Genomic DNA, 25,774 nt, shown 5'->3' with positions numbered 1-25,774 from the left:
TTTCCCCATATAAGCCAAAATTAAAGTTCATCAATAGACTTCAAGCCACATGACAGTAATTTAGATGTGTGATTGTAACAATTCTTTTCTCAGATTATTAGCTTTCCCTGCAACTTTTGTTTCCAAACCTTTTACTGGGCTGTGAAGTGAACATAAATTACTTTTTAGTTTTGATGACTGTTGTCAATTTGAATACTTTCTTCCTGCCTTTGTCATAAATTATGTTAATCAACAAAGCTTAATGCAATTATTTTACATTCTGGTACATTACTTTTACATAACTGTTGGATCTGGGGACCATCTGGCTAGGTGATAACTTGGTAAAATATGAACTTAAAGTAGAATTTCCGGTGAAGGTGGTCTGATGGTTAATGATGAGCTCCAGATGCAAAAGGTAGGACTTGTGGAATATTGTCACCTGTTACAATTCTGCTATAATCTCTTATTTCATTATTATTTGTAAAATTTTGAAAAGATTAGCCGCTGCATATCTCTGTAAAACAAGAGACAACAAATACTTGTGAAGTTTGTTTCTGATATAAAGGTAGATAGGAAAGGAAATTGTCAGAAGAAACAAAGCAGCTACAAAGAGATAGATAGTCAACCTCATTTCTTGACATCTATCTACTTCAGTGTGAGGAAGAAAAAACATTGAAAGAGAGCATTTCAGAATACCAATCCATGTACACAAGTCACAAAAAGTTAACATGCAAATGCAGAAAGTAATTTGGTCAATGGTTTGCTTTGCTATATTTACAGACCTAACCCCTGTAACACTCCATCATCACCACCACACCCCCCCCCCCCCCCCCCCAAAAAAAAAAACTAGAAAGTCTAGGGCACTTTCTTTGCAGTTGTGAAGTCAAGAATTCAGCTTTAGTTTTCCCTTTCAGTTAAGATATGGATTAAAAAAAAATCAAAGCTTTAAACTGCAGATTGCATTTCATCTGGTCAGCGCACTGCGTGTACTTACGCATATAGTTTGTTGTTCAGTCAAAAGGGCTGCTGATTTTCTTTTGAAACAATTAACTTTGGTATTCTCTCGCATTTTGTTCTCTTAACTTCTCTAACATTTCTAGGTATTTTCTAATCAGCCTCTTCAGGAATGTTGTTATATAGCTCCGGGGCAGATGGGACTTGAACTTCCTTTAAGTTTTTATATTGTTGCAAAAGAATGTGTATTCAGTCTGTCATTAAAACTGAGTTAATAACCAGTCTACTTTAGAATAGACTGGTATAGATAAAACATTTTCTTAGTGAATAATTTGCAGAAATGTAAAGTGCTTTCCATTAACCTTGAAGTCCCACTGATAGGCAATCCCTGTTGAAATGTAACATACCCTTAAGATAACTTGAGAATCTGTTTTTAGCACTGATTAAACAGGTAAAAGGAAAACCCCTTTGCTCATCTTCAAAATACTGCTGTGGATTCTTTTGTTTTATGTAAACTTGACAGGACTTAACGTTGCCTCCAAAAGAAAGCATTGTTGATCATGTAGCAATCCTTCAGTAGTGTATTAGAGACTGGCAATTTTGGGCTTCATCCGTTAGTGTATAAGTAACCTACAACCTTTTTTCATATTCATCCAATAATACTAAATGTTTGAAGCAAAGTGGAAACAGCAAAAATGAAATTCAGTACTGAAAGTAGTAGCTAGTCAGCAATTTCAATAGATTACACTACAAAGATATTACTAATTTCAGAATTTGTCACCCTTCATCATTCCTGCCATCTATATGAAAGCTGCTTTGGAATATGCTGGCATTAATTGCTAATGGAGATCTTAATACAGTCCTACAGATTGCATATTTGAAATTGCTTGGCTGGAGTTAAGCACAAGTAAATTGCAAGGTTTTGGCAGGAGGAAATTATCCAGGGCAGTTTATTTTCTTTTGGAACAACTAATTTTAATATCCTCACTTTAGCTGAAAATGGAGTGAAATCTGTCATTCTTCACCTCATTAAGTTTTTTAGTGCTTTGTTCTCTTGAATGCTAATTTCAAGATTTAAACATATCCAATAGTTATTAATTACATTAATTTCCCCCCCATTGCAAAGCACTGGTTAATATGGTGTATGAAACCATTTTGATATCAGACATCTAGATCTTTTCCTTTTTAATAGGTTTCCTCTGGATGTGACATAATCCTGTCAACTTTTGGAAAATCTACTTGTCAGGAATCTTCCAAATGGTGATGTTTCCACATACTTGCTGTCCTTTTCCTTCTATGCAGTAGAGATCTTGGATTTGGAAGGTGTTGTTGCAGAACATAGTGTGGATGGTACATATTGCAGCCTTGGTAGAAAGCAAACACAGAGGATGGGAAATAGGCAGTTTTGTCCTGGAAGGTTGAATTTCTTGAGAGCTTTGAGACTAGGATTGAGTGACTTTTCCTTAGAAGGTGGAGAAATTCAGCAGAAATGGCAACAACTGTGGAGGGAAAAACAGTTAATGTTTCAAGGCTAGTAACCTTTCATTAGAATTGAAAGCATCTGGGAAATAGTGGTGACATGAGTAGAATAGATGGAGACATGCCAGGAGAGAAAAGGAAAACAGATAAAGGAGTGCAGTCATTATGTTGACTGACGACAAAATGCAGACTGGCTGACCCTGTACACCTGACCTATCTCTAAAAATGACCCATGTTTCCAGTTGCTTGCCATGCCAGAATTTGTCTCAGACCTGTTTCAGTGAAGCTCAGTGGAAGTTGGAGGAACACCACCTAATCTCCTGCTTGGGAACCTTACAGCCTTCAGGGCTTGACACAGAATTCAGAGCATGAACACCTTCCTCCTTTTTCATTACCTAGCTCCCCAGGTCCTGTTCTATTTGGGATGATCTGAACACATGCAACTATTAGCCCTGCATCAGAATTGAAAGCAGGTGGAACTGGTCAGCTGTTTTTCCAAACTAATCAGATATATGTACTTCTGAATATAGTCACCATTTTTAAAATATCCTATAGATAAAATATGTTGACTTAAAAAAATTATGTAATTACCTCATCTCTCATCATATTATTGGAAATGTAATGTCCATTTTGAGGATGTGAGCAGTTTTGTGATAGTGGCCTGACATTTGAATCAGGATGCCTGGGTACAAGTCCCACCCCCTCTAGCAGTGTATCTTTGAACAGGTTAATTAAAATCTGTTTTTTTAAGGACTCATCAGAATTTCTATGCTTTTTGGCTTTGTACACCTGAAAATGCACATCTCCTTTAAGATGCCAATCCAACAGAGCAGCCCTCCAAGAACTACACTGAAGTGTTAATTTAGGTTATATATAAAGTATGGTGTGAATCAATGACTTTTGACCTTTGGGGCAAGAATATTTTCTAGGACTCTGCAATCCTTCCTGTTAGATCTTTTGGACTCAGGTTTTGTAGTACCACAAAAGGAAAGTAATTCTGGTTTGCTCTTAAAGGCATACATCTTCTAGTGAATGGCTATGTCCTGAAAATAGTTTGTTTGTCATAAAAATTGACAGAATATTTCTCAAAGAATTGTAAAGCAGGCTGGTGACTTAAAATTATTTGAGACCATTAATCTTAAATTCTTGAAAACAAGCTGGGCCCTACTTAGTTCTCACATTTTTACAAAGTAATTTTAAATTATCAGGATCATTATTTGATACTGCTAACCATCCATATGCTATGGTATCTTTAGCAAATGAAGGTAAAACACTAAAGGTTTGACATAAAAGATTCATTTAGATAATACCTTCCATTTCAAAAGTCATTCCAAAGCCAATGAAGCACTTAAGTGCCACAACAGTAATAAGAAATATTGCAGCTAATTTTCGCACAATAGAAACATGACTTAAAATATGTCTTGACCTCTACCTCAGATGGTAGGTTGTGCTTCCATTTAACATATCACCCATAACTTAGCACCTCTAACTGTGCAACACTCACTTAACTACTTCCTCAGTGGTAGTGCAAACCTTCACTCTGTGCTTACGTTTTAGGGTGAGACTTGAACCTACAGTTTTCAAATTGAGCCAAGATTAGAAATGCAGATAACTTGGGTTTGGTCAAGCTTAAATTAAGTGGAGTTAATATATATTTAATCATATGGGAAAAATTTTGCAAAGTCATGCAATTTCACAAGTTCAATACATTGTATCATTAAGAAAACTCCAAAGCAATAAATTGCCATTAAAAATTAGAATTCTAGTAGCAACAACTTAGTCAAACTGGCTCCTATTTGCCAATCACTCAAGAAAGTCTCAGTTAACATAATTTCAACAAAGACCGATTTATAACTCATGATATTCTCACATTAGATTTCACCTTGCAAGCACAAAATTATTAACCCTACAATTGCCTAGAAATTACAAAATTTCCTTATCCAAAACAAAAATGGAAATTGCTGCAAAATGTCAGGTCTAGAATATCTGTGGAGAGACATCAGATTTAACATTTGGGTCCAGTGATGCTACTTCAGGTCTTTTAGTTTTTCCCGAATTCAAGAGTTTCATTCTCATACAGCAACAAATCACGTCAGCATGTGCCAAGGTAGTGAAGGAAGAATGGAATCAGAAACACAAAAAATGCTTTGTACTTAAATCATACATTGTCCTAACCAGGCAACTGTAATCATAAGAGTTCTTGGTCATTCAGCAATACTGTATATTGGAAACATTATATAACTAAAATCTCAAGATGATTCAGAGGATAATTATAAAAACAACTGACACCAGGCCATAAAAGGAGATCAATCAGATGACCAAAAGGTTGGACAATGAAAGTGAAAAAGCAGAGAACTTGGTGCTTAGGCAATTAAAGGTACAGCCATGAATGGTGAAATGATAATTGGGAATGCACAAAAGGCTAAAAATAGAGGACTACAGGACTTATAGCAATTACAGATGTAAAGCAATAAAGCATAGAAGGATATGTAAACAGCTAAGAATTTTGAAGATATCAACTGGGAGCCAATGCAAGTCAGCAAGTAATGCAGTAGATGAATGGCACTTGATGCAGTTTAACTCAAGCATTTGTGAATATCTCAACTTTACAAAGTCAGAAGTGACAACACCAGATTATGGTTTAACAGATTTATTTGAAATCACAAGCTTTCAAAGTACTGCTCCTTCAGAAGGTGAAGTGGAGGGTAGCACACAGGCACAGAATTTATAGTTGGAGACATCATTGCAAGAAAATTCCTTGTCTTTGCACATGATCAAGAGTCAAAAATTGACCAAAAACTTTTGATCGCCCATAGACCTGTTTCCCTCCCCTTCATCTGACGAAGGATTGGTGCTCTGAAAGCTTGTGATTTCAAATAAAGTTGTTGGACTCTAATCTGATGTCACATAACTTCTAAATTTGTCCACCGAGACCAACACTGGCACTCCCACATCAAGTTTATGGAAGACAGAATGTGGGAAATTAAGAGCTATGCTATAAGAGTCGAGTCTAGCAGTATTAAATATGTTAGAGTAGTTGAGCTAAGACGGGAAAAGTCACGCAATACTATGTAGGTGGAAACAGACAACCTTTGATTCTCCCACAAAATAAATAATCTGCAACTGAAATGTCACTTCTAGCTTGAGGACATGATACGGAAGAACATAAATCTCAACTGTATACTGGACAAAACTCTTGAGCAAAAATGGCTGAGTTACAAAATATGATTAGAAAATGTGACATTGTTCAATTTCAAATTCTAAACAGGATTAAGTTTTTGATCATTCAATCCCAATCCCTTCCCCATCTCCCAATCCAATTTATTCTTCCTCCCCTATAAGAGTAATGCTTGTATATCAACAGGATAAGGCAAAAACAGCAACCTATTTAAATCCAGCAAGGGGACTCATGCAAAATACAAAGCATACACTTTCCTAAAACAGACCAAGACCTTTGACCAAATTTTAAATTAGCTATTCTAGTTGCAATTCTTGTAAAGTTGTTGTGGTTCTGTTCGCCGAGCTGGGAATTTGTGTTGCAGACGTTTCGTCCCCTGTCTAGGTGACATCCTCAGTGCTTGGGAGCCTCCTGTGAAGCGCTTCTGTGATGTTTCCTCTGGCATTTATAGTGATTTGTATCTGCCGCTTCCGGTTGTCAGTTCCAGCTGTCCGCTGCAGTGGCAGGTATATTGGGTCCAGGTCGATGTGCTTATTGATTGAATCTGTGGATGAATGCCATGCTAGGAATTCCCTGGCTGTTCTATTATAGGACAAGCCAAACAGAGTAATGTTGTCCCAATCGAACTCATGTTGCTTGTCATCTGAGTGTGTGGCTACTAAGGATAGCTGGTCGTGTTCTTTCGTGGCTAGTTGGTGTTCATGGATGCGGATCATTAGTTGTCTTCCTGTTTGTCCTATGCAGTGTTTTGTGCAGTCCTTGCATGGTATTTTGTACACTACATTGGTTTTGCTCATGCTGGGTATCGGGTCCTTCGTCCTGGTGAGTTGTTGTCTGAGTTCGACTGGGACAACACTACTATTATAGGACAAGCCAAACAGAGAACAGCCAGGGAATTCCTAGAGGCATGGCATTCATCCACAGATTCAATCAATAAGCACATTGACCTGGACCCAATATACCGGCCACTGCAGCAGACAGCTGGAACTAACAACCAGAAGTGGCAGATACAAATCACTATAAATGCCAGAGGAAACATCACAGAAGCACTTCACAGAAGGCTCCCAAGCACTGAGGGTGTCACCTAGACAGGGGATGAAACATCTGCAACACAAATTCCCAGCTCAGCGAACAGAACCATAACAACGAGCACCTGAGCTACAAATCTTCTCACAAACTTTGAATTCTTGTAAAGTGTTTGGGAGAAAAATCTCAAAATGCTTGCTCACAAGATTGAAGAACTTAAAACATACTTTCATACAATTACTGTCATGAGGACAAAAGAAAACTTCCACAAATGCTTTTAAAAAATATCAACATCTATAATAACATAACTGCAACAGTTAAAATTTCAATTTGAAATCAGACCAATTAAAAATGAATTAGAAAAGGGGTAGTTAGAGGAAGAGAAGTATACTGGCATTTAGTCAATAAATCTTCAATTGGGAGTCCATAGACATAGCTTTAGGAAAAGGAAAACATCTATAATTGTTCATGTGTATTCAGTGACTTTAACACATCAAGAACAAGAACAAACCTGTGTTCAAGCCCAAGTTCCACAGTTACATCATTTCATGTTGTATGAAGCTGTATTGGTGATCATGGATGTGTTTTCATGATGAGGATAATGATGTGATTTCTGTAACTTTTTAACAGTAATCTTAGATTGAAGAGTGATCATTTTTCTTGGGATATAAACACAGCAAATAAGAAACAATGCATTCCTTTACAGAAATTGAACAGCACACCAAAAAATGCTATCATCCTGTAGATGCAAGATGAATATAGCACCATAAGTATAGAAAGCCTTATTTGATACCCAAAGAGAGGAGAACTTGGCAAAATCAACTTTTAACATTTATTTTGCCATATGATAGATTAGCTGTCCCATTACTGGACTAACAATCCAGGAAACAGATTAAACCTTGTCATGCCTGTTCATGAATGAGTTCAGTTTCTTTTTAAAATGTTAGTTAGGAATGGTAAAAGCAATCATAATGCAGTCTGATCAATGTCATACTGTGTAGAAACAGACCCTTCCATTCACCCTTCCTACACCAGAAACAGCAAACTGTATAAATCCCATTTACCTGCACTTGGTTCATATTCTGGTATTTTAAGTACACATCTAAATGCTTCTGAAATGTCACTAGAGTACTTGTTTACACCACTTTCTCAGGTAGCATGTGGGTGAAAGAAACATTCCTAGATCTCTTCTAAACCATGTACTACTAACATTCAACTCATTCGGCCTTAGACTCATCTGCCATGTCTATGCTTCTCATAATTCCGTATATCTCAAATCAGATCCCCTCAATCTCCTCTGCCCCAAGGAAAACAAACCTAGCCTATCGAGTCTGTCCTCTTAATAGCTTTTTCTTCCCAGGCAACATTCTGGTGAACCAATAAGCACATCGACCTGGACCCAATATACCGGCCACTGCAGCGGACAGCTGGAACTGACAACCGGAAGCGGCAGATACAAATCACTATAAATGCCAGAGGAAACATCACAGAAGCGCTTCACAGGAGGCTCCCAAGCACAGAGGATGTCACCTAGACAGGGGACGAAACGTCTGCAACACAAATTCCCAACTCAGCGAACAGAACCACAACAAGAACTGCAGAGTGTTCCATCTGTGGCCTAACCAATGTTTTATAAAGTTATTGCTTCTATTTTCTATGCCCTGGCAAACGGATGCTTCCTTCACCACCCTGTCCACCTGTGCTCACACCTTTAGGGATCTTTGTTCCTCAGTACTCCCTAGGACCCACCATACATTGTGTACATCCTTGTTTGTTGGATCTCCCAAAATATATCATGTCACGTTTGTCAAGATTAAATTCCAACTGCCATTGTTGTGTCCAGTTTACCAGCCAATCAATATCAGATTGTAGCCTGATACGATCCTCCTCACTATCACCAGCAATTTTTGCGTCACTTGCTAATTTACCTGTGCATTCAAAGCTTAATTTGTTAATGACAGCAAAGGTTCCACTCTGCATCCTGCGGAAACTGCTGGTCACAGGCTTCCAATTTTCAAAACCAACCGCCCACCATAATTTTGCCTCGTATTCGTAAACCAATTTTAGATCCAGTTTACCAACTTACTCAAATTGCATGGGCTCGTACCTTTGGGATCAGTCTTCCATGTGGGACCTTCACAAGGGTTTAGTTAAGTGAGGCCTTAAGTCCATGTAAACCACATCAACTGCACAATCCTCATCAATATAGTCACCTTTTCAAAAAGAAAAATCAACTAGATAGGATTTCCCTCTTAACAAATCTGTTGACTATCCATAGTCCCCTTGCCTTCCAAAAATTGGTTAATTACATCCTTCAGAATTTTTTCCAATAATTTCTCTACCACTGATGTCAGACTAACTGGTTCTTACTTGCCTGGTTTACCCCTGCTGCCCTTCTATAAAGGAAGCATATTAGCTATTCTGCAGTCATTGGTCACTTCGCCTGTGGCCAACCAAGTGTTAAAAGTTATCTGCCAAGGCTGCAGCAATCTCCTCCCATGTTTCCCATTAGTCTGGGAGACTTCTTATCAGACCATGGGGATTTAAGTACCTGTTACGGCCCCTAAAATATTGAATACCTCATTAATCTTAAAAGTGTTTTAGAAACTCACCATCCCAAATGAAATCCTCAGCTACATGGTCTTTCTCCTCTACCAATACAGATGAGATATAATCATTTATGTCCTCACCTATATCCCCTGGCTCCACACATATTTGGTCTCTAATAAGTCTCATTCTTTCCTTGGTAATCCTCTTTCTCTTAATATACTTATAAAAAGCCTTGGGGTTTTCTTTGATCGCATTTGCCAAAAGATATTTTGTGACCCCACTTTGTTCTCCTAATTTCCTTCTTAAGCAATCTTCAAACTTTTGAAGGGCCCCCTTAATGTGCTCTACCTACCATTTGTTTCCTCCTTATTCTTTATAAAACTCACCATATCCCTTGCCATCCAGGGTTCCCTGGACTTGCTGCCCTCACCTGTAAGAGGAACACACTGGCCCTAAATTCTCACTACACTGGAACTTTCCAAATGCAGACTTACCTGCAGGTAGCTGCTTCCAGTCCATGTTTGCCAGATCCTGTCACATGATTTTGAAAGTGGCCTTCCCCAATTTCGACATTTAACTCTGCATTAACTTTATCCCTTTCCATAATGACTTTTAAAACCTATTATGGTCACTATCTGCAAAATGCTCCTCCATTGAGACAAATCACCTGACCAGCTTTATTCCCTAGGATTAGGTCTAGCATGACTATCTAAATACTGGCACAAAAAAAAAGCTCTCTTGGGTGTTCTTTAAAAATTCCACTCCATCTAATCCTTTTACACTTAGGCAATCCCAGTTAACATTAGCAAACTTGCAGTCCCCTACACCTATAACTTTATTTGTCTCACACCGTCTTCTGATTTGCACACACATCTGCTCCTCTAATTCCCTCAAATATTGGAAGACCGAATTGGCCTTTTTATTTCTAAGTTATACCCATTTGAAGAGCCTTTGAGGATGTCCTCCCTCATTATGATAGTTTCCTTAAATCAATAATACAGTACCTCAGCATACTAGCATTCCTTCCATCAGATTGAACCTTGCTCCTACCTTCACATCTACTCTGCCTCCTCCCCCTGCCATATCAGCTTAAAACCTCCCTGGCAGCACAAGCAAACCTCCCACAAGGATATACTAGACCCATTCTGGTTCAGATGCATCCATTCAGCTTGTACAAGCTTCAATGATCCAAGAATCGAAAGCCTTCCATTCTACACCATCCCTTTAGTCATCTGTTTTTAACTGGCCTATCTTCCTATTCTTATACTCAGTAGCACATGGCACTAGAAGTAATCTGGAGATTACAATTTTAGTAGTGTTTCTCTTTAATCTACCACTTCAGTTCCTGCTGCAGGACCTTTTTAGAAAGCCCATGTTGTTGGTACTGAGTAAGTATATCTTTGTATTAAACTGCTTCAAGAGGGCCAAGCTATCACCTCAATTCAATAAATATTGACCTCGGCAGTGATATCCACAAAGTAAAACAGAGGACAAATATAAAGGTTATAATTCCAAGAATAATTATCAACTTGATCAAAATGGAGAAGGAATTAAAAGGGAAATCCATGGAAATCTTGAACTATTTTGGCAAAGGATCGAAATATATTGTCAGAATGATTAATAAGATTAGGATTATTCAGTGGACAGTGGACTCAGTCATAGAGATAAACTTTATTCAGAATGCTTCAGACTAATCAAAACTACTTGTCAGGGAATATCAGACTAAATTGAATAGAAGAGCATCTCTTTGCTGAACTTAACCTGGGATTACCTCGTGGCTTATCTGTAACCATGTCTCCTGAACATGTTTGAAAAGCCATGGCCAGATTTAAAGTCTACAAACAGGATGATCTGTTGCAGAAGTTGGTACCAAATGTTCTCTGATTCAAATTAAAGTGTCCTATCCTACAGAATGTTGAATCATGCAAAGTCCTACAAATAAACCCAAAACACAATGAAAATCATACAAAGTCACAATGTTTTGAAAGTGATTATATAAGGCAATAAAATCACAAGTTGTAGTGTTGAGTAAAACATGCAAAATTTAAATAAATTCATGTATGTCTCTTTTCCCTGTAACAACTATTCTTAGGAGTACATACATAAGATCAATATCAGCCTTTTATCTCTGGCAGATTAAAAGTGCAAAGATATTAGCTTGAAATTACCTTGAATACCACCTAAACATGGAACCAAACATATGCTCAACATTCTCAGATGCCACACTATGCCTAATAGAAGTTCCATTCATATATTGTCTTTCATATTTGGGAGTTCCCAAAGTAATATAAATTATGACTGCTGTTTTGAAACGAGAACCATTTTGTACATGAATTACAATCCATTTTTGGTGGAGGTTGCTGCAAAACTGATGGCCTGTACAGTACACCAGGTCTAATCCCTAGCCAGCACTCATGCTGCACTGAAAGTTACTATAGATTCCATAATCAGGATTTGAAGTGGTGCTTCAACCCACAACTTCAACTTCGGAGCATGAGTACCATCAGTCAAGTTCCAATATGCATTGAATAAATATGTTTGAGACTGGAACCAAAGGAGTTCCAATATATCCTACTGTATTCATAATCTTTTGCAAATGTTCTTTCATGAAAATATCAAGCAACAGAAATATTCCTCCATGAATGGAGCAAAGCAGACAGAGTATTGCTCTGTATCTTATTGCAATGATGGTTTTGGTTCCCTTGAAAGGAGTTTCCAACTCAATTGTAATATCACAAAAAGAAAGATCTTGCTAACAACATAAGAAAATACTATAATCCAAGATAATATTCTGCATGTAAATGAAACAGTGTAATACTAACCTCCAAGGTATTAAGTTGCCATGGATTTTCATCATCAGGTAGGTAACTGATGCTTACTGAATTTGAATAGGTGAAACTCCCATTTTCTAACTTCGTATTCAAAACAAGCATGAAGACCTAAACCCATTATCATCCACATATTCCACTGCATGAACACGATTAAATGGACTAAAAGTAGAATTGTTTATGTCAAAAGCATTTCATTGAGAAAAAAACGCACTTATTTTCCCACAATGAATGGAGCATTAACAATTCAAACAGAATCTATGCAAAATCTTACTTTTGGGAATGTCCTGAGATTAGGTGGAAATAACATGAAACTTTAAGTGAGCCAAAATGCTGTTTTGCGTAAACAAGTGGGTGAATAATTTCCATGATTTTTTTTATGGTTAAAGCAAGTTACACAGCCATATATTAAATCTAAACAACATTCATTAACCCAGCTATAATATTGATGTCTGCTAGAATAGTGAACATGTGATACTCTTTTTACAACTACATTAGCATCCAAAACAGAAGAAAACAGGATAACTGTTACTTTTAAGAAACAGTCTGTATTTAAGGGAAAAGAACAAATAAACTTTCAAGAAACATTCTAAAACAAAGTACTGTTCAGACCATTTGTTTCCTGATCTTGAGTGGGCAACTTTATAAGTTTTCTATACATCACCAGTGAAATACACTAATATTTTTATAATACACTTTGCAAAGCAATCTGTTTTGGGTTCTAGTTGGTTGTTGAAAAACAATTTCCAATTTTTTTTTTTAAAAGAATGCATACTGAGAGTCTAATTTAGACTTGCTTCCCATATAGAAAATATCAAACTTTAGGGTGTTTATCAGCCTTATTCTTCCATCCCATGACATTCTTTTCTCCACAAGTCCGAGGAAGAATATCACACGCTCTAAAGTTTGTTAAGAAAATAGAGTTTATTAAAAACAAATCCCTAAGCTCAACTTTTGGAGGAGCTTTCATCGCTTGTTATCTTTTTAAATTAAAAAAGAATAGAAAGCACTTCTACCTTATGTCAAAGTTTTAAAAACGTACAGCAAAAATTTGATTTTTTTTTTCCCTGGTTGTTGGGTGTTCAGCCTTCGGAGTAAATCATATGGTCATTCTGAATACTGGGGAAAGCAAACAATTTGCTTAAAACTTTAAAACTAGACAGGACTGTAGGATAGCAGAAGCAATACTTTATACATCATTTTTTTATACAACTCTAAAGCTTCACAGCACAATAATGTGGTGTATACATCAATTACTACCACATCATGTGTTTTATTACAATTAGTTCCTATCACTGAGCCTCATCAGCTGCACCTGAATTTTTTGTATCAGGTTGATTACTTGAGGTAGGCTCCAATCCTACCATTCCTGCAGCTTTCAAATTCATGTTTGGTGAATCAGATTCTCCTTTAGCAGATTCAGGACCTGGGATCACGTCGGACTGTTTCATTATTTCTTCCTGTGTATCGCCATTAGATCTGTGATGCTCTTCAATGCTTTCATCAGTTTCTTCAGGCTTTTCTTTTCCACGTTGATCCATATCTCTATCCCTGCGAGATTCTTTGTCTCGTGAATCACGATCCCTATGTCCACTTGATCGTCTATTCCTTTCTTCCGAGTCTCTGTGTCTCTCACGTTCAGAGCTTCTTCTCCCCCATTCCCTTCTATCACGTCCACCACTATGGCGATCATGATCTCTATCTTCATGACGATTTCCATAACGATCATTTTCATTTCGGTTTCCACCAAAAGGACGATTTCTGAAATCTGATCTGCCAAAGCGTTGATCCTGGTCGCGATCCCTTCCTGGAGGAAATCCATGTCGGTCATTCCTAAATTGCCTTCCATCTCTATCCTCAGCCACACCAGGGCGACCAAAAACATTTTGAGGTGGAAACGGACCACGCATGGCATGAGGTGGAGGAACTCCATATCCTCCTGGCCCTGGAGGTGGTGGGCCCCTATGTAATAAATGTGGTAGCAGAGGACGTGGTGGAGCAACAGGAAACCTTTGCAGATGAGGTGGTGGAACTCCAGGCGGCCGCTGTAGCGGTATTAAACCAGGCCGCGCACCCAAGAGACCAGGGCTTGGTGGCTGTACACTCATTAAGGGAGTGTGTGCTGCAGTTCCACTTTGACTTCCTGAAGAATAAACACAAAGATGTATGTTAAGCAAAATCATTAACTTACTTGTAGTGGAAAACAAAAGTAAAATTATTTGATGGGATATTAATACTCTAATACCAAACATTCAGTATTATATAGAGCTATTTTGCCATCCAAATGGAGTACTACATTCAGTAGAACACAAAAAAACTGAACAGTAATAATGGCTCATACATTATTACTGTGCAATTTGCAAGGTGAAAACATCTAAGTTTTCCACCTTGAGATACAAAATCCACACTACCTGTTTAAAAAATAATTACATCAATACATTTTCATTTAATCCCTACAATGTAGATACAGCCCAACAAGTCCATACTGACCCTCCGAAGAGTATCTCACCCAGACCCATTCCCCTACCATATTATTTTACATTTCTCCTGACTGATACACGTAACCTACACATCCCTGAATACTATGGGCAATTTACCATGGCCAATTCACCTGACCTGCACATCTTTGGACTGTGGGAGGAAACTGGAGTACCTGGAGGAAACCCATGCAGACACGGAGAATGTGCAAACACCATACAGATAGTCACCCGAGGCTGGAATCGAATCTGAGATCTTGGTGCTGTTAGGCATCAATACTAACCACTGAGCCACCGTGCTGCCCAAAACATGGAAGAAATAAGGTGGCGATTGCCTTGTGATATTACCGCTAGATGTTATTCATCTATTATTAAATCCATTATTAATATACTATTATTGTTCTGGGGACCCCAGTTCAAGACCTGTCATGTCATGGAATTTGAATTCAATTCAATAAACATCTGGTATTAAGAATCTCCTGAAAACTATTGTCCATTGCCAGAAAACCCATCTCTCTCACTAATGTTCTTCAGGAAAGGAAATCTGTCATCCACACCTGGTCTGGGCTATATGTAACCAGAGACCCCATGGCAATGTGGTTGATCCTCAACTGACCTCTGAAATGGCCTAACAAGCCACCCAGTTATATCAATCGCTATGCAGTCTCAGAGAAATGAAACCAAATGGACCAGCTGGCATCAACTTAGGCACCAGAGAAGAGAATGGCAGAAGCAGCCATGTCAACTCTGCAGAGCATTCCTTACTAAAATCTGGGAGCTAGTGCCAAAATGAGAAGAGGCTCACAGACTAGTCATGCAACAGCTTGATAGTAATAGTCATGAAATCATACTTTGGAGATAATGTCCTAGGCACAACCATCACTTTCCCTGTATATGTTCTACCCCACTGGCAAGGAGTTACTCTTGGAGCCAAGTTGCCTTTAACATTGACTCTGGATCCCATGAAGTCTGATGACTGCAGATTAGAGATGGTTTTAGGTATGCCTGGTGCCGTTCCCGGCATGCCCTCCTGCTGGTTACCACATATTGCCCTCCCTCAGCTAATGAATCAGTACCCCTTCATTTTGAACAACAGTTGCAGGAACACAGAGGGTTGTGAGGGTGTAAATGTACTCCAGGTGCAGGATTTCAATGTCTACAACCAAGAATGGCTTGTTACCAGCCCTACTGATTGAGCTGGTGGGTCCGAAAGGACATAGCTGCTCAACTAGGTCTGCAGGTGTTTACGGAATCGACAAGAGAAAAAATGTATTTGATCTCATCCTCACAAATCTGCCAGCTGCAGATGCACCTGTTCATGAACGTACTAGTAAGAGTGACCAGCACAAAGTTCCACTTTCACAATAAATATAACCTGCATCATGTTGTGTGGCACTATCACTGCACTAAATGGGACAGACTTTGAACAGATCTAGCAACTCTAGACTGGGTATCTATCAGGCATTGTGGACCATCAACAGCAGCAGAATTTTACCCCAGCACAACCTGCAAACTCATGGCCAGTTAAATATCCCATTCAATCATTACCATCAAGCCAGGTGACCAACTCTGATTCAATGGACAATGCAGGAGGGCATGCCTGCAGCAGCACCAGGCATACCTAAAAGTGACATGTCAATTGGTGGACAATCTGCACACCAAACATTACAAGCAGCAAGTGATAGAGCTAAGATATCGCACAACCAAAAGATGAGATCTCAGTTCTGCAGTCCAGCTACATTTAATTGTGAATAGTGGTGGTCAACTGAACGCCTCACGGGAGGTGGTGGCTCCACAAATATCACCATCCTCAATGATAAGGCTAAAAGAAAAGGCTGAAGCATTTCAGGCAATCTTCAGCCAGAAGTGTAGAGTGGGATGGTCCATCTCGGTCTCCTCCAGTGGTCCCTAGCAATACAGATACCAGTCGTCAGCCAATTTGAATCACTCCTCGTGATATCAAGAAATGGTTGGAGGCACTGGATGAGACAAAGGCTATGGGCACTGACAACATTCTAGCAAAAGCACTGAAGACTTCTGCGCCAAAACATGCAGCTCCCGTAGCCAAGCTCTTCCAGCACAGCTATAACAATATCTAGCCAACAATGTGGAAAGTTTCCCAAGTATGTCCTGTACACAAAAAGCAGGACAATCACCACCTCATCAGTCTACTCTTAATCATCAGTAAAGTGATGGAAGGTCTCATCAACAGTGCTATCAAGCAGCACCTGCTCAGCAACACCCAGTTTGGGTTCAGTCAGGGCCACTCAGCTCATTACAGCTTTGCTTCAAACATGGACAGAACAGGCTGAATTCCAGAGGGGAGGTGAGAGTAACAGCTCTTGATATCAAGGCTGCATTCCACTTGACAATGCCATCAAGGAGCCTGAACAGAACTGGAATCAATAGTGACCGGGAAACAAACTCTCCGCTGGTTTGAGTCATACCTGGCACGTGGGGAAGACGTTTGTACTTGTTGGAGGCCATTTTCAGGACATGCTTGCAGGATTTCATCAGGGTAGTGTCCTAGGCCCAAACATCTTAAGGTGTTTCAATAATGACCTTCCATCCATCATAAGATCAAAAGTGGGGACGATTGCACAATGTTCAGCATCATTCACAATTCCTCAGATACTGAAGCAATCCATGTTCAACAATATCTAGACAATACCCAATTTGTGCTGACAAGTGGCAAGTAACATCTGTGCCACAGAAAAGTGAGACAACATCTCAACACTGCACCTTGACATTCAATGGTGTTATCACTGAATTCCCCACTATCAACCACCTTGGGGTTACCATTGACCAGAAAATCAAATGGACTTGCTGCATAAATACAGTGGCTGCAAGGGTAGGTCAGAGGCTAGGAATACTGCAGTGAGCAATTATCTCCTAACTCCTGAAAGCCTATTGACTATCTACAAGGCACAAGTCAGGAATGTAATGGAATACTCCCACTTGTCTGGGTGGGTGCAGCTCCAACAACATTTGCCAAACTTTACAGGACAAAATAGCCTGCTTGATTGGTTCCACATCCACAAACATCTACTCCCTCTACCATCGACGCTCAGTAATAGTAGTGTGTACTATCCATAAGATACACTGCAGATATTCAATGATCCTCGACAGTATCTTCCAAACCCATGATGACTTCCATCTAAAAGCAGATACTTGGGAACACCATCTCCACCAAAGTCCCCTCCAAGCCACTCAGCAACCTAACATGGAACTATATTGCTGTTCCTTCACTGTCGCCAAGTCAAAATCCTGGAATGCCCTAACAGCTCTATGGGTCAACCTACAGCACATGAACCGTAGTAGTTTAAAAAGGCAGTGCACCATCACCTTCTCAAAGGCAACTAGGGACAGGCATATATGCTAGCCAGCCAGTGATGCCCACATCCAAAGAATGAACAAAGAAAGCTTACAAAATTTGTTTGCTAATGTTGTTAGTCTGATACATCAGAAATATCTAGGAGACACAGAACAAAATACATTTACCACTGTCATTTTTTGAACATAACCATCCACGTTCTATTCAGGATAAGCTCTTCTGGAACACAAAACGGTAATGGAAAGACATGTTGATACAAGAAAGATACTAAACACAAGGCGGCCACAACTGTTTCCTGAGTTTAAAAAAAATAGCCTTGCATATGGAGACAGAATATAGGATGACTGAATTCAAAAGTGGGATAACAAACATTTTACTGCTTGACAATAAATTATTTGAGCTCAAATTTCTTTATAAATGATACTTTGGGATTATGATCGGCATGGACTGGTTGGACCAAAGAGTCTGTTTCCATGCTGTATGATTCTATGGCTCTACGACAATGCTGAAAGCAGTTTGGAGCACATTAGTACCAAAGCCCTCATCTTAAGGAATTTTTGCAGGACAACTTTATTCAGCTGCTGTTATTACAATAATAGAAAAGCCTGAAAGGAAACCATTCAGTCAATGACATTCATGTCAGTTCTTTGGAAAGAAATGCATCTCGGCCCACTCATCTTGCCTTTTCTCCACAGAATTGCAAATCTCACCCCAACAGCTAATTATGGAACACCTTATGCTATAACTGAATCTGGCTACACCACACTCAAAGGCTATTTTTTCCAGGACCTCACACTCAACACAAAATGTTTTTCTTCAACCAGTCTCTGGTTCACTTTCCAATAGTTTTACATTTGTATTGTGGTTCTTCACCCTTCCCTATGTACTCTAAGACTCATATTATATTTGCCCCTATACACACTGAAATCTGATGTAATAGCAACTGAATTAACTTTGTCACCATAATTATTGTCATTAAACTGAACAAATAGTTGGACTATAATTATTTGGTAGCAAAGATCTTGAATATTTCTAAAACAAAAGGACAAGGTCTTTCCTACAGTTCATTTGCCAACAAATTAGCACTCTGTTCTAATGCAGTGTAAATGTGATGTCCCCTTAAGTCTTTCTCACAAATTGACCTGACAAGTGCATGAGGAAAAGCTTCAACAAAAGTCAAGTATTGCCTTTGTACATACATCACTTTGATCGTACCATCACAGAACTTTACAAACTAGCCAGTAAATGTGTCAGGATGCATGCAGTAACAAACATAACTTTTATGCCACAGTTTCTTGAGATAATGGACTTGTTATTAGAGAAGACTAAACCTTGTATTTTGAAATTAATGTGCTTTTTAAAAAATCAGTCAGGGATAGTATACAGGAAGTTTACTTGTTCCTTGTCTGGAGAGTACCTTAGAAATTTGTAGGATTGGTTTTTCCTCCCAACCAAACTGGAATATTCCTGCAAAGACATGTCTTTAGCCATAGATCATCATAATTTCTAACAGAATGGGAGATGTTTCACTTTCCAGTTTCAAAACTGTTGCCTTCTTTGAACAACACTACCGAAAATTTAGATTATATATCAGAGAGATGAGTCACTGACTGGAAGTAAGCTGATCCATGACTCTTGCATACAACACTCGTGATAATACACAACGGATAAGCAACTACAATTTTTCAAATGTCCGTTTGGGAATCAGTCTAGGCAACAAATTTTAGATGAAAACTAAAAGAAGTTTCTTCTTCCATTTTACAGAAAGATGGTCATTCACCTGCAATATCTTTGACCAACAGATGGTACAATCTTTTACAATATATATTTTCCACAAAAATATCCACATCAATTAGATCTTCAATAGCATGACAAAAGATAACAACCTGAAAGCTGATTTTTGACAATGTGTTAAACTGAAATTCATGTTTTCCCTTCTGACCCAGTCATAACAAGCCCATAAACAAGCTATTAATTAACCTGAAAATGCCTACACTAAAATAAATACATATTTGAAAAATATAGCAGTGATCAGGCCCAGACTGGTTAGCCCTGCCATTCAAACCCCAATTACGATGTTCAGGTAGGTCAGGAGTTACACACTCAGAAAAGCGATACAGCTGACGTATTTCAATGTAAAAGAACAGCGTGTTTATCAAATGCAGACTTAGAGTCTCTCAGCAAGCAGACTCAAAAACAACAGTAGTTTGTTTTTTCCAATTTTCATCCATCATAATACTTTAAATATGAAACTTCAAACTGTGCAATATCTTGCTGCCAAACTCAATGACCACTTTGATTTTGTAAGTCTCAAATCCACTTTCTTGCCTTACATGCATCATCTTCAATTCCCTAAATGATGAGGGATCAATCTCTCAGTCTTGAATACACCTAATGACCCAGCCTCTTCAGCCCTTTGTGGTAAAGAATTCCACAGATTCACTACCCTCAGAGAAGAAATTCCTTATGTCTTAATCATGTGACCCCTAATTCTGAGATTGTACCCTCTGGTCCTAGACTCTTCCGCAAGAGATAATAACCTCTTAGCATTTACCCTGTCAAGTTCCCCAAGAATCTCGTGTGTTTCCTGTTGTTCTAAAGTCCAATGGAGTGTGAAAATACTTAAACCTTCCTCATATGACAGGCCCTCCATACCTGGAATTCATTTAGTGCAGCTTCTCTGGATTGCCCCCAATGCCAGCTAAACCAAGGGGCAAAAACTGTTCATAGTATACCAGCTGTGGTCTGACTGGTACCTTGCACAGTTTGAGCAACACATCCCTATTTTTATACTCAATTCCCTTGGAAATAAAGATCAATATTCCATTTGTCTTCCTTGTGACATGGGATAAGAATAGGAATAAACCTGCCAATTTCTCAGTGACCAGTGGGATACTGCAGGGATCAGTGCTTGGATCCCAGGTATTCACAATATACATAAGTGATTTAGAGGAGGGAACTAAAAGCAATATAGTGAAGTGAACAAGTGACAACGCTGGGTAGGAAATTGAGCAGTTAAGAAGATGCAGAGATGCTTCAGTTTGATTGAGACCAGTTCAGGAGAGACATGTTTTCTCTCTCTCTCTCTCTCACACACACACACACACACATATAGAGCAAGTGAGAGAGATACACTTAAAGCGAGACACATACAAAGAGACAGAGAGAGAGACACACACACACACAGAGAGTGAGACACACACACAGCGTGAGAGAGACACACACACAGAGACAGAGAGAGACACACCGAGAGAGAGAGAGACTGACATACAGAGAGAGTCACACACACACAGAGACACCCAGAGGGAGAGACACACACCTAGAGGGAGAGACAGAGAGAGAAAGACACACACAGAGACAGATCAGGGGTCTGCCAGGATGGTAAATTTCCCATTGAAACAAATGGGTTTACACCACTGTTTCAGGTTTCTGCAATAGGTCTTCAAATGTACCTCCTGCAGATACGAGGGAATTACTGTATTAATTGAAGTTCAGAAGAACATGGGAGTGATTTTATAGAAACCTATAAAATTCTAATTTGTCTAGACAGGGTAAACACAGGAAAGAATATTCCAATGACCAGAACGTCCAGAACCAAGGACATTGTCTATGGAAATGGGATAGGACTTTTTTGGACTGTGAAGTGTCTTCATCCAGTGAGTGTGAGCTTATGGAATTCTCTTAAGTAGTTAAGGCCAAAACAATGAATGCCTTCGAAGAGTTAGATATAGTTTTTTGGGGCTAAATTGATCAAAGGACATTGGATGGAAGCTGCAATTATCAGTCATGATCATACTGAATGGCGAACAAGGCTTATGGCTTACTCCTGCTTTTATTCTGTTTTTATTTTACCCACTGTACTTTTTGTGAATATTGCACAAGGACTCCAAATCCCTCTATCCTAGCAATCTCTGGATCTACCACACACTTGTGAAGATCCAGGAATCCATTATAAGATAATTTCCTATGATCCCACAACAGCCTTCAGCTAAACAGTTTCTCCTCTCTCAGGCAATCTCTTTCTTACGAAAAGCAACAGAAGTATCTGGCACCTAGTAAACTTGGTCTTTAAACCAACTGTCAAGGAAACCGTAGCATAGTCTTCACTGAAATGCACCATTTTCATTGTGACTCCTCAGATACTAATGCAGTCCATGTTCAAATATAGTAGGACCTATCCATCATCCAAACTTGGGGTGATTAAGCAACAAATAAATCATGCCACACAAATGTCAGACAATGCCCATCTCTAACAAAATAAGCTAACTATCGCCCCACGACACTCAGTTGCAGTATCATTGCTAAACCCCCATTAGTGAAATCCTGGGAATTACCACTGACAGAAACAGAAATGGACAGCCATATAAATACAATGGCTATCATGGCTCAGAAGCAAGGAATTATCTAGCAATTAACTCATCTTCTATCTCTCAAAATCTGTCTATCAAGGCACAAGTGTGAAGAAATATCCTGCACAAATCTGGACAGGCACAGCTCCAACAGCACTCAAAAAGCTCAAAGCATCCAGAACAAAGCAGTCCATTTGACTGGCTCCCCGTTTATCACTTTGAATATCCACTCACTCCACCATCAGAGCGACAGCAATTCTTAGCATCTATAAGATAGAATGACAGCACCTTCTAAATTTACAAATACAATCAGAAAGACAAGAGATGCCTGGGCACACCATCATTACAAGTTCTCCTCAATGCTACCCACATCAGAATAGCTCTGGTTTTCCTCCATTATTGCTGAGTTAACTCCTGCAGCTTCTTTCCCGAAAGCGGTGTGTGCCCTTAACCATCTTGAGATAGCAGTGGTTCTAGGAAGCAGATCACCACCACTTTTTCTCAAGGCAATATAAGCTGGCCTAGCCAGTGACATCCATGTCCATAAATTAATTTTAACAAGTGAAACTTTCTAGATTTCGTTTATTTTCAAGCATTCAGATAAAATGGGATTCTGTAATTTGGTGAATGATTTGCATAAAAGCAAAATACTGCAAATGGAGGAGATGTGAAACTCAGCAGTTCTGTCAGCATCTTTGGACACCAAAAAACAAATAAAAGCAAAGGACTATAGATGCTAAACATGTGGAACAAAAATGAAGCTCTCAGATTTTCTCTATTCACAGATGATGCCAGACTTGCTGAACATTCCCAATACTTTCAGTTTTAACAACTGAATCATTTGGGCTTGCATCATAACCTACTTTTACCTCTGAATGATGAAGGCATATAAATGCTCACAAAATAAGGAAATAAATTGAAAGTCTACTACGACCTGTCAAGGAGATTAACAAAGATAGTTAGCTCGCCAGGTATCTCTGCTTGAATATAACTGGAATCAAAAATGACTGTCTATTTAAGTACTAAGTCGGTGAATGCATGTCCTTATAAATACAATGTCCTTATTTTTGCTCAATGGAATGAACTTGCGTTGTTATTTCCGCTAAAAGGATCATCTCATGAAAGGTAATCCATTGCAGAAGCTTGAAATGACTAAGAACTACAGTAAACTGAAGATTCAAGATCTCAATCCCACAAAAATAGCTTACGCAACAATATCAGCCATATAAACTGGAGCAAAGGTATTCATAAAAACCATCAGATTACAAAGAGAAACCTCCAAAATAATGAAACCCTACTCTGTTGAACCAACAGACAAACATTCTCGCAAAACTTCAAGTTGATGAACTGATACTACCAACTTGAATTTATCAAGTCCATTTTGCATGCAAAATCAAAGCACAAAGGATTGGTGGTAATACACTTTCACTGATTAAAAATTATCATGCAGGAAACACAGCAAGAACAAATAAGTCATTTTCAGACTAGAAGGCATTGACTAATGGGGTACTGCAGATATCAATGCTTCAGCCCCAACTATTCACAATATATATTAGCAAGTTAGATCAGGGAATGGAGTATTAAGTTGCCATGTTTGCTGAGGATACAAAATTAGGTGGAATTAAGAGTCATAAAGAGAACCAAGTAGTTCCAGGGTAATTTAATGAAGTTGAATGAGTAGGCAAATATATGGCAGATGCACTATAACATAAGAGGAATGTGAAGTGGTTCAATAGCAAAAAACACAATTGGGCAGAGTTTTATTTGAATAATGATAGATTACCAAAGACTGACATACAAAGGGGCATTGGGTATCCTCGTAGAATATCCATTGAGAGTATCATATGCAGGTTTGGTCTCCTTACCCAAGAAAGGACATATTTGCATCATAGGGTGTTCAAAAGACTGATTCTTGGATTTGCCAGTTTGCCATCTGAGGAAAGACTGGGCCAATTGCACCTGTATTTATTGAGGTTTCAAAGAACGAGAAGGTACCTCATTAAAATGTATAAACTTCTGAGAGGGCTGAACAAACTGTACACAGGGATAATGTGCTCCCTGGCTCAGGAATCCAGAATAATTGATCATGGTTTCAGGATACCAGGTAGGCCATTTTGAACTGAAGCAAGGAGACATTTCTTCACTCAGAGGGTGGTGAACCTGTGAAATTCTCGACACACGTTGTGGAGGCAAAGTCACTGAATACATTCAAGACAGGAATGGATTTCTAGAAACTAAAGGTGTCAAGGGGTATTGGGAGATCACAGGAGTATGGCATTGGATCAGACACAAGCATATCAAATAGCAGAATGGATGTGATAAGCCAAATAGCTTTCCTCTTATTTTGCTTGATTCAATTATCTAAATCTAAACTATTCTAAAAAATTATTTACAAGCCTATTTCCTTTACAAAGTGAACAACATCGAAAGTGTGCAGCTGGAAAAGTACAGCAGGTCATGCAGCATCCGAGGAGCAGGACAATCAATGTTTCAGACATAAACCCTTCATCATGACTTATGCCCAAAACATCAATTCTCCTGCTCCTTGGACGCTGCCTGATCTGCTGTGGTTTTCCAGCACCACACTCTCGACTCTGATCTCCAGCATCTACAGTCCTCACTTTCCAATAAGTAAGCAACATATGCTCATCACTAGAAGCTGGACAAAATGCACAGCCATTGATCCCAATGGGAAGTATGATACACACAATGATGATTTTGTGGGGTCCTGTTGGAATGTCTCAAAGAAAGGTTGGAGTTGTGCCTGTGACTAAATACTGTAGTGTACTTTTTGGAGTCCAGGGGAACATGAGCCCATGCCAAGAGGGTGATTAACTAGAATTAGAGCAATCCATCACTGAACTGCACTTGGGTGGGTTGCCAGATCGGCGTAAGAACTGTAATTACTTATGACATTCGATGACATTGTGTCATTAATCATAGAATCCCTACAGTGAAGAGGCCAACCGGCCCATCGAGCCTGTGACCCTCTGAAGAGTATCCCACCCAGACCCACCCTATTCCCATAACCTCGCAGCCACCATAACTAACCCACCTAGCCTGCACATCCCTGGACACTATAATGCAACTTAGTACATTCAAATCTACCTCCCATGCACATCCTTTGGATTGCAGGTGGAAACTACGAAAACCCATGCAGTCATGGGGAGAATGTGAAAACTCCACAGTCACCCACAGGTCCTTGGCACTGTGAGACAATAATGTTAACTAATCTCTGGGGAAATCGCATGTAATGTATTTTGTTTGCAGGTGATGTGTCCAATGAGGTGTTCAATCACAGTGTTTACCCATGCTTAATTCTAAATGCTAGAAATAAGTTGCCGGTGTACAGGAGATTGTATCACTCATTAAACTATGAAATCTTGTGTCTTTAATGTCTCAATCAGTCCCCTTGACCTTAGCTTTATTTTTAAAATAAAGATCACTGCTCTTTAGCTAAATTGTAACAAAGTTGCTGGTCTGGTATCATAACTTATCTGTCCTTCTTAAGCATCTTCAATGTGATAGGCAAGTATATAACCAGACTGGACAACCACATTTTTGAGAGTTCAGTACACCTAAGTTCATTACAATTCGTTAAAAATATGCAATTTTTTTCC

The 25,774-nt window shown here is 39.0% G+C and overlaps 1 protein-coding gene across 3 annotated transcripts in view; it reads right to left on the bottom strand.

Moving 5' to 3' along the window:
• Window positions 1-12,522: 12,522 nt before the first annotated feature.
• scaf4a (SR-related CTD-associated factor 4a) overlaps window positions 12,523-25,774 on the bottom strand; it is an 86,656-nt gene continuing 73,404 nt past the window's right edge. For all 3 annotated transcript variants that reach the window (XM_043700717.2, XM_043700716.2, XM_043700719.2), the window contains one exon: window positions 12,523-14,137. In XM_043700717.2, the coding sequence (XP_043556652.2) occupies window positions 13,287-14,137 (851 nt within the window). In that variant the 3' untranslated portion in view covers window positions 12,523-13,286. The remainder of the gene's footprint in view (window positions 14,138-25,774) is intronic.

Source organism: Chiloscyllium plagiosum, unplaced genomic scaffold (genome assembly GCF_037043375.1).
Source record: "Chiloscyllium plagiosum isolate Xiang-an unplaced genomic scaffold, Cpla_swu_hap1 HiC_scaffold_12, whole genome shotgun sequence".
Classification (NCBI taxonomy): domain Eukaryota; kingdom Metazoa; phylum Chordata; class Chondrichthyes; order Orectolobiformes; family Hemiscylliidae; genus Chiloscyllium; species Chiloscyllium plagiosum.
The sequence above is the reverse complement of the archived record's forward strand: the minus strand, read 5'-3'. Positions and strand labels throughout refer to the sequence as shown.